The sequence below is a fragment of the Salpingoeca rosetta genome (genome assembly GCF_000188695.1).
Source record: "Salpingoeca rosetta unplaced genomic scaffold supercont1.7, whole genome shotgun sequence".
Taxonomy (NCBI): Eukaryota; class Choanoflagellata; order Craspedida; family Salpingoecidae; genus Salpingoeca; species Salpingoeca rosetta.
The window spans coordinates 297,892-307,891 of NW_004754927.1; the positions used below are offsets into that span (position 1 = coordinate 297,892).

Consider the following 10,000-nt stretch of genomic DNA (forward strand, 5'->3'; position numbering starts at 1 on the left):
ACAACCACAGGTGCCTCAACAACAACAACAACAACCACAGGTGCCTCTAACAACAACAACAACAACAACCACAGGTGCCTCAACAACAACAACAACAACAACAACAACAACCACAACAACAACAACCACAGGTGCCTCAACAACAACAACAACAACAACAACAACAACAACAACAACAACAACCACACAACAACAACAACAACAACAACAACAACAACCACAGGTGCCTCAACAACAACAACAGGTGCCACAACAACAACAACAACAACAACAACAACCACAGGTGCCTCAACAACAACAACAACAACAACAACAACCACAACAACAACAACAACAACAACAACAACAGCAGCGGCGGCGGCGGCAGCAAGCTCAAGAGGAATGTCAACATCAGGCACCAAACCCGCGCATCCGCGAGAAGATGGTGGGTGGCCGAAGCTCGGTTGCCTCTGTCGACGTGACTCCGACCAAACTACAGCCTGGTTCGTTGAGCTGTTGTTCACGTGAATGAACATGCGCTCCTGTGTGTGTATGCATATGTGTGTTTGTTTCTATGTATTTTTGCTTGCTTGCTTGTTTGTTCGTTCACTTTCCCCGTGGGCGTGCATGCTGATGCCAGTGTCGTGCCGATGCGTTGTTTCTCTGCTCATGCACGACGCTCACATAACACCACTGGCCACCGGTTGTGCAGGCGATCTGCCCAGTCCTTTCAGCCAAGCAAGCTGACCAGGCTCATCACAGCGTAGGAGGACATCTCAATTGTTCGTCAAGACCTCTGTAAGACTGCGCACACGGCATACCACATGGCGGGGTGTGCGTTCATCGTTTCTGACCTTTTCTTACTCACTGCGACGAAGTGTGGCACTTGCGACCCGTGTCAATGGGTGCCCGTGCGTGTGGGGCGCATCCTGTGTTAGTTTGAGGTGCGTAGTTTTGCCAGTTTTTCGTGTTGGACCGCCCCACACCGGGGTGCACGCATGCTTGCACATGGTGCGCCATATGGGGTGGTGCGTGTGTGGTGTGTTTGCGGTTACACCCTGCTCACTGTGACGCGTTCTGCTGCATATGAATGACGCTAGAGGGACCTGCGCGTGTGGCGCGCATCCGCGCTAGGTTTGAGGTGCGTAGTTTTGCCAGTTTTGTTGTTGGACCGCCCACACCAGGGTGCTCGCGCGCTTGCACATGGTGCGCCATATGGGGTGGTGCGTGTGTGGTGTGTTTGCGGTTACACCCTGCTCACTGTGACGTGTTCTGCTGCATATGAATGACACTAGGAGGGACCTGCGCGTGTGGGGCGCATCCTGTGTTAGTTTGAGGTGCGTAGTTTTGCCAGTTTTGGTGTTGGACCGCCCACACCGGGGTGCACGCGCGCTTGCACATGGTGCGCCATATGGGGTGGTGCGTGTGTGGTGTGTTTGCGGTTACACCCTGCTCACTGTGACGTGTTCTGCTGCATATGAATGACACTAGGAGGGACCTGCGCGTGTGGGGCGCATCCTGTGTTAGTCTGAGGATGCACGCGTCTTTGTAGTTCGAGACATGGTTGTTGATGTGGTTGAATAGCAATATAGAAGATCTCGTGCAGGGAATGTCACACCAAATAAAACCCGCACAGGCGGTTAACAGGGCCCTATTAAGTCACGCACACGCACACACACACGGACGCATACTTTCTCTCTCTCTCTCTCTCCCTCTCTCTTTCTCTCTCTCTCCGTCTGGCCGGGTTGTTGGTTGGTTTACATGAGTTAGAGGTGTCTGCTCAGACACTTTGGGCTTTGGTTGTTTTGCGGTGTGGCCGACTGGGAAAGGAGCTGATTTGCCAATTGCAGGTGCAATTACAGCCGAATGTGGGCCACCGGGAATGCAGACGCACCCCCAAAGATCGACTGAATTAAGTACATGTGGTGTCGTTCACAAAAATTCGCTGGACAGATAAAATCGCAACGAATCATTGAAAAATATTAAAAGAACGACCAAAAAGTAGGAGATCCCTCCCCCACGGGGAATCGAACCCCGACCCCGACGGTGAGAGCGTCGTATCCTAGCCATTAGACCATGGGGGATCTCGACGGAGTGGAGACAAGTACTTATATGAAGTTTATTCATGTAACGTGTTTTTGTTTGTGTTTCTCTCCACGCACAAACAACAGAGGGTGTTGGCGCAGTGTTGTTGCTGCATCGCCTTCCCCACCCCTTCACTGCACACCACATCAGCGTCATCATGGTGCACCTGGTGGTGAATGGCAAGCCATTGCATGTGAGTCGCACAACTGTGACAGAGCAGGAGCACTGCACGTGCACGTGCCCTTGCAACTGCAGTGTTAGCGTCTGCTTGATGTGCACTCCACCACTGGCATCATGACGAATGTGCCACGCGTCTCTCACATGTGCACTTTGACACTCAACCTTGCAACTACCCCACCGTGCCCTCCACCCATTCGCCTCGCCTCGATTGCAGGAGGTGGCGGCGCATGCGCGATGGGAGGAAGTGCAATCAGACCTGCAGCGCACACTGGGCTTTGCACTGTCACGCGTGCAATACGTCGACGATGAGGATGACTGGATCACCATCTCTTCGTAAGAGAGAGAGAGAGTGTGTGTGTGTGTGTGTGTGTATGTTTGCGATGTTGTGTGTGTGTGTTGTGTATTTGTGTATTGTCCTTTTGTGTGTGTGTGTGTGTGTGTTTGCGATGCTGTGTGTGTGTGTACCTGTCTATCTGTCTGTCTACCTTTGTGTGTGTGTGTGTGTGTGTGTGTGTGTGTGTGCGTGTGTGTGTGTACCCCTGTCTATCTGTCTATGTGCGTGTATGTGTGTGTGTGTGTGTACCTGTCTATCTTTCTGTCTACCTTTGTGTGTGTCGCTGTTGATGTTTGTCAGATCAAAAGTCTTTGTGTGTCTCGTGTGGCAGTTCAGTTCCTTCACCTGATGGCCAGGCGCGGAGTTTGCGAATTCGCGTGGTCTATGTTGCTGTCGCTCATTCACTGTGGATGTTGGGTAGGGATGAAGACTGGACATCGGCCGTGACACTGTACCCGGCCAAACTCTTCCTGCAAGTGGACAAGGCCAGCGCCTGCGTTTCCAAGCAGGCGCTTGCGCAGAAGCAGCAAACACCGTGTTGCCCTGGCGGGCCGACACCACCGTCCTCTTGCTGTCCTTCCATCGATGCAGAGCACCCATGCTGCGCTTCCTCCACCAAGACGTGCGCCCAGGAGACGCGCACCGCTGCTTCGTCCTCCCCAACCTCCACCGCCTCCTGCTGTGGCCCACCGAAGAACGCATACCCGGAGATGTTCATGACCGACGAGGAACTGCGGCGCAGTCGGGACCCGCGTGTGTGGGACTGGCAGCACGTGGTAAAGGCACACTTGCACACTTTGGTGGCAGTCGGCGCGTGCGTCACATATGCGTGCCACCAATGTCGCATTGCCGATGACATGCTTTCCATACATAACATGATGCCCATGTTTGACACGGCGCATGAAAATCGCAACCGCAACTATCGCCTCGATCCCACCATCCTCATACCAGCAATCTGTTTGCACTGCTTCCTGTCCTGCACCATCCCAACACATCATGTTATCCAGAAACAAGACGCGCCACTGCCAAAGGAAAACAACCCAACAGCGGACCAGTTTCGCTATTCCGGTGAAGCCGTGACTGGCACCTGCCCCCCTTGCACGCTTCTTCGTATGACCACTGACATAATGGTCGTTGGCGTGCACGCAGCTCAACAAAGCAATGAGCAACAGCGCACTTTCCGTCTGCATTTTGACACGAATTACACACCTGCACACACACTCATACGCACTCACATGCTCGCACTCACGTACACACATGCACTGTTGTTTTCTTGTGCACACGTGTGCGTGTGCGCGTGTATGTGTGTGTGTGTGTGTCGTGCGCGTCTTGTTTACATGTGTCTGCATGTGTGGTGTCATCAGGAACCAGTCTGAGAGCGTTCACGTGTCCACTTGGACCCTGCGGAGGCGGTTGCATTGCCCTTGCAGGTAATATGAGCACATACCAGCGTATGCGCGCGCGTGTGTGCGTGTATGTGTGTGTGTGGTGTGTGCGGGCGTTTATGTGTGCATATGAGCATTGTTGGCGCCTGTGACTGTAGTCCTTTGTTTGCAATGTGTTTGGGAATGCTCTCTCATCTGACATGGCCCTAACATGTCCGCGTGTGTCTGCACCAACAGGCGATGGGGGGCTGCGGCAGTGGCAAATCCTCAACCGCATCTGTCACGATGCGCACGTGCCCGACAGCTTCTTTGCCCTCTACACCAACGATGGCAAGGGCGGCGTTGATGCTCGCGTTTTGCAGGTGCATCAAAAGGAAGAGATAGTGGTGGTTTGTGTGTGTATGTGTGTGTGTGCGTGTGTGTATGTGTGTACATGCGTGCGTGTGTGTGCGTGTGTGTGTGCGTGTGTGTATGTAAGTGTGTGTGCGTTTTGTGTTTGAACATGCGTGCGTGCGTGTGTGACCGCCTGGAGCGTGTGCACACGTGCGCACAACCTGTGTACCTCTGACGCCAACAGCTAACACAAACGCGTGTGCTTGTGGGGTATTGCGTTTAGTCTGACGAAAATTATGACCAGTCAGCTAACACAAACGCGTGTGCTTGTGGGGTATTGCGTTTAGTCTGACGAAAATTATGACCAGTCCGGCTTCACTGGTGACTGTGTACGCGCACCGTTTACACACCCGAGTGCTTCACGCTGCAATATTATGACCTTGTGCCTGTGTTCGTATGTCCCACACACACGCACTCAAGCACACACAAGCACAAACAAAAGGCACATGTGTTCACACTCAGACACAAACGACATACGTGTTCACACACGCATACACACACACGCGCATGCACGCACGCACGCAAACGCGGGCGCATGCCACACAAGATCACACAAGCACACTTCCCACGCGCGCTGCCTCACGTTCGCTGCCGATTTATGTTGTCACCAGCTGCTGAAGGACCTCCCGCACTTGTCTGCGATTGAAATTGAGGGCAAATACCCCGTGATGGACGTCGACTACACCAGTCTCAACAACGGCATCAAGGTGGTGGCCCTGGCACGCGCTGTGTCGCTGTTTCCTCAGGCAGTGGCATGCATCGTGACATGTGGGCTGTGCCTGTCCACACACGCGCACACGCACACTGATCAACCACACGCACACTGATCAACCACACGCACACTGATCAACCACACGCACACTGATCAACCACACGCATTCACACGTTGAGCAAACACATGCACGCACACGCACGCACTGACCACATGCGCGCGACTCGTACTGATGTGTACATGTATGCTGCACATGTGTACGTACGCTGCTTGCCTCTGTGCCCGCGCTGTGCAGGCATCCATGGAGTGCATGTGTCCGTGCATTCCCCTCGACAGCAAGAACAGCGGCCTGCCTGTCATCTTCTTCAACTTCACGCTCACCAACACCACGTCTGATGCCGTGGATGTGTCGCTGCTGATGTCGCAGCACAACCTCGTCGGTGCGTTTCGACCAAAGCGACGCAGTGTCGTGTGTCCACAATGCGATGGCTTCACCGATCCTTCCCTTCCTCTCGTGCATCCATGCTCACCCTGATGTTCACACACACACGCACGTGTGTTCTGGCGGTGCAGGGTGGGACGGGGAGACGGCGATTGAGAATGAGACCGAGTTTGCCGGTTACGGCGGGAATGTGAATGCGAAGATGACAATGGACGGCGTGACCGCTGTAGATATGACCAGCACGCAGTTCAGGGTGAGAGCAACACAGCATACAGCACAGTGGGCTGGAGGAAACGTTGGGGCACATATACACCTTGTGCGCCCGTGGCTGTGTGCGTGTGTGTGTGTGTGTGTGTGTGTGGGTGTGTGTGTGGGTGTGTAAGTGTGTTTGGCAGCACTCACACCATGTGTGTGCATATGTGCATGTGTGCAGGACACGGATCCGCAGGCCGGCCACATTGCCATCGCCGCGCTGACGGGCGACTCGTCAGAGGTGTCGACCATGCTGCAATACGATGCACACAAGACGCTCTGGTCCCACTTTGCCAAGACGGGCAAGCTGCCAGGCCAGGTTGCTGCTGCTGCTGCTGCTGCTGCTGTTGTTGTTGTTGTTGTTGTTGTTGTTGTTGTTGTTGTTGTTGTTGTTTCAGTTGTTGTGTGTGCGTGAAGTGTTGAATGTGTCGTGGGTGCAATCGAACGAATGTCGAATGTGCGCTCATGATCTGAAGATGGCACAGTCGCCGTCGCTACCACCACCACTGCCACATATGCCCCACACCACACATCTCACGCTGTTGTCGTGTGTGCTCACACTCTTCAGGGCCAGTCCACTCCTTCCCCGTCGGGCAAGACATGGAACGGTGCTGTGTGTGTGTCACGCACTCTCGCTGCCGGAGCAACGACCACCATCACCTTTGTGCTTGCATGGCATTTCCCAAACCGATATGTCAACTGGAGCCAGAAGGGCAAGTCATCACTCGCCCGAGAGCGTATCATGTGTCACGCATGTGTCTGTCCGTCTCCTGCGCCTTTGTCTGGTGTTCTTGTGTGCGGTTGCTGTTTGCTGTAAGTGCCCAGTGCGCGTGTGGGCTGACGAAGTTACACGTGTGATGCGACTGTGGCACCAGGGTTCTACATTGACGACACCAAGTCACAGTACTGGCTTGGAAACGCATATGCCAACTTCTGGCCGTCAATCACAGAAGTGCTCGAGTACGCCAAGAACACGGGCGAGGTGGGCTCACGCACACTGACTGGCACCGTCGCTCGCCTTGTTTGATGCCCTTACGTCACATTCAGCCCCGGTTGCACGACTTTTGTTTGTGTGTGTGTGTGAGTGTGTGTGTGTGTGTCATGTTAAGGCTGTGCTCTACTGCACCTTCCTCGACCACGCTTGGGCTTGGGCTATGTGCTTGTCTACCTGCTTCACATGTGCGTGTGTGTGCATGTGTGTGTGTGTGCATGTGTGTGTGTGTGTGTGTGCGCAGGCGCTGCAAGCACAGACGCGACAGTTCCGCGATGCCATGCACACGTCCAACCTGCCGTACCAGGTTTGTGTTCTCAACGGTGTGATTCTTGTGTGCTGCGTTTGCACAGCACGTGCGTGTTGCGCTCATGTGGCTTGCACAATGCACAGTACACACCCGACGTATTCACACCCAAATCGACACAACCCAACACAACACACTCGCAACAACTTTAACACAACACATGCACACAACACAACACATGCACACGACACAACACAACCAAATCTGCAACAACAGATTGTGCAATCGTGCGCCATGTCTGCCAGCATCCCGCGCTCGCCCTCGTGCATGTGGCTGGGTGACAGCAGCTTCTACAACTTCGAGGGCTGCAGTAGTGACAGCGGTTGCTGTCCCCTCAACTGTACGCACGTGCTCGACTACTCTGTTGCCCTCTCGCGCCTGTGGCCGGATCTTGAGCAGTCCATGCGCACAAACGACCTCGACCTGCAGCTCTCTCCAAACGGTAAGACACACGCGACACCGCTGCGGCGTGCATGCATACGCATGTGTGTGCGTGTGTGTGTGTGTGTGTGTGTGTGTGTGTGTGTGTGTGTGTGTGTGTGTGTGTGTGTGTGCGTGGTACTGCCGCAACGTCACAATTCCACGCGCTGCGCGTGGCTTCACCTCTCTCACTCTAATCCCTCCTCCTCCTCCTCCTCCTCCTCCTCCTCCTCCTCCTCTTGTCCTTGTGCTTCAAAGGCATTCTCCCCAGCCGCTCCACCGTTCCCATCTGGCTTCGTCGTCAGGTCTGCACACGATTACTGCCACAACTGCAATGTCCCCTCGCTTGTTGCCCTGTTGCTTCCTCACACTCTTCCCCAACCTGCGTGTCCTCATCTGCACGTGTGTGTGTGTCTGTCTGTGTGTGTCTGTGTCTGTCTGTCTGTCTGTGTGTGTGTGTCTGTGTGTGTCTGTGTCTGTGTGTGTGTGTGTGTCTGTGTGTCAGTGGTCGTTCTGGCCGGACGATGAGGACCGCAGTCTCGATCAGACCATCTGCTCCGACGGAGAAATCTGTACTGTCATCAAGACATATCGTGAGGTGCGCATGCAAACGTGTATATGCGTGTGTGCGTGTGAGTGTTGTATTCTTCAACTTATGTTTTACCCTGGCGTAAGAGCGTGTAAGGGTATGTTGATGCGCTGATGCGCGTGCGCTGAAGAACGTTCTGTGTTCGCTTCGATTGTTTTTTCGGGCCCGTGGTTTGTTTTCACGGGACAACTGCCATGTGCCGCTCGTTCCCGCAGGTGCTGATGGGCGCGCCATCCTCGTGGTTCAAGGACAAATACCACCAAGTTCTCAAGATCATGGAGCGCTGGCTCATCATCATGGATGCACAGGTGCCACTGTGAACCCAAGCATGTTCACACACACACACACACGTGCACACATGTACGCACGCACACACACACATGCACACATGTACGCACGCACACACGCACACACACACACAGAATCAATCAACAGCGAACACAGACACTCTCGCATGTTTGTGCATGTGCATTCGCGCGTTTGCAAGCACACCCAGCAATCACTCCTCATCTCAACATCGTCCATGTGTGATGGCATGTGCCGCGGCCTATTGTTGCATCATCCGCCAGGGAGATGGTGTTGTGCGTGGTGCACAGCCGTCAACGTATGACGTCGCCTTGCACGGCGCCAACTCGTTCATCGGTTCCCTGTACATGTGCGCACTCCGCGCCGCAGAAGAAATGGCTGTCCTGCAGGTGAGCCGAAGGTTCCGCAGGGGCGTATGTGTGTGTATCTGCGTTTGTTACTCTGCGCATGTGCAACTGTGCTTGCAACTGTGTGTGTATGTTGGAGAAGCGCGGGATTGGATGAGCCAACGCTGTCCGCCAGCTGTGTGTGTTTGTGTGTGTTTGTTTTCACACATCATCAACACTCTCTGCCGCCATCGCATCAGAACGACCCCGACTCTGCAGCCAAGTTTCGCGCGCGCTTCAAGCTGAGCGTGGCCAACTACGACAAGCTCTGCTTCACCAACGGGAAATGGTACACGCAAGTGGTTGATCCTGCCCACGACACCAACATCATCGGCGAATCCACCTTCGTTGACTCGCTTCTCGGTGCGTTGGTCACATGTGTGCTTGAACTGCTGCATGTGGTTGTATTTCCGTGGCATGCTCTGTGCGTGCGCGCGCGCGCGCGCGCGCGTGTGTGTGTGTGTGTGTGTGTGTGTGTGTGTGTGTGTGTGTGTGTGTGTGTGTGTGTGTGTGTGTGTGTGTGTGTGTGTGTGTGTGTGTTAGCTGTGAGCCATTTTGTGTGGGGGGGAGGGGGTGGTGAATGCTGTACTTGCTCGTACAACGCCCCTGATGATGATCACACACTTCACACATGTGCGCATACAATCATCAACCATCAACAAGGCGAGTGGTGGGCGCAGTTCCTCGGCATTGGTGCGATGCTTCCGCCGGCGCACGTGCTGAGTACGCTGCAGAACTGCTTCAAGTACAACCACGTGGATGCGTTTGATCCAGCCCGCCAGGCTCCGCGAAAGTTCTGTGACTCACGTGATGCAGGCATGTACATTGCAACGTGGGGCGGCCCAGAGAACCCGCCGCCAAAGAACGCGCTGTTGTACACGTCGGAGGCCATCTGGACCGGGCTTGTGTATCCATTCAGTGGGCTGTGTATGATGGCGGGCGACGTTGACACGGCTATGCACGTGCTGACAGACGCGCGCGACCAATACGACGGCACGCGCCGCAGCCCCTTCAACGAGATCGAGTGCGGCGACCACTATACGCGGCAGATGAGCGGGTTCTCGCTGTTTGAGGTGGCAGCTGGCCAGCACTGGAACGCACCCTCCCTCTCGCTCTCCTTTGCGCCGTGCATCAACTTCTCGTCTTTCCGTGGATTCTTCGTTGTTGGCACGGCTTGGGGGCAGTACACCCAGCAGTGCAAAGACGGCACGTTTTCGTCCGGCGTCGCCTCAATCGCTG

The 10,000-nt window shown here is 54.6% G+C and overlaps 1 protein-coding gene and 1 non-coding gene across 2 annotated transcripts in view; one reads left to right on the top strand and one right to left on the bottom strand.

Annotated features, from left to right (window-relative positions):
• Positions 1-10,000, top strand: part of PTSG_11966 (uncharacterized protein) — a gene marked incomplete at its 5' end in the record, with an annotated part of 16,437 nt that overhangs the window by 5,370 nt on the left and 1,067 nt on the right. Inside the window, 21 exons of the mRNA XM_004995631.1 lie at positions 395-482; positions 2,151-2,224; positions 2,459-2,577; positions 3,000-3,354; positions 3,586-3,646; positions 3,943-4,008; positions 4,201-4,325; positions 4,968-5,063; positions 5,364-5,508; positions 5,642-5,763; positions 5,944-6,081; positions 6,331-6,475; positions 6,638-6,744; positions 6,998-7,060; positions 7,277-7,502; positions 7,739-7,785; positions 7,986-8,078; positions 8,285-8,377; positions 8,639-8,764; positions 8,962-9,124; positions 9,425-9,999. Coding sequence (XP_004995688.1) covers positions 395-482; positions 2,151-2,224; positions 2,459-2,577; positions 3,000-3,354; positions 3,586-3,646; positions 3,943-4,008; positions 4,201-4,325; positions 4,968-5,063; positions 5,364-5,508; positions 5,642-5,763; positions 5,944-6,081; positions 6,331-6,475; positions 6,638-6,744; positions 6,998-7,060; positions 7,277-7,502; positions 7,739-7,785; positions 7,986-8,078; positions 8,285-8,377; positions 8,639-8,764; positions 8,962-9,124; positions 9,425-9,999 — 3,027 coding nt within the window. The remainder of the gene's footprint in view (positions 1-394; positions 483-2,150; positions 2,225-2,458; positions 2,578-2,999; positions 3,355-3,585; positions 3,647-3,942; positions 4,009-4,200; positions 4,326-4,967; positions 5,064-5,363; positions 5,509-5,641; positions 5,764-5,943; positions 6,082-6,330; positions 6,476-6,637; positions 6,745-6,997; positions 7,061-7,276; positions 7,503-7,738; positions 7,786-7,985; positions 8,079-8,284; positions 8,378-8,638; positions 8,765-8,961; positions 9,125-9,424; position 10,000) is intronic.
• On the bottom strand, positions 1,992-2,063 carry PTSG_20082. Its single transcript has one exon. It is a non-coding gene; the product is annotated as a tRNA-Glu (tRNA).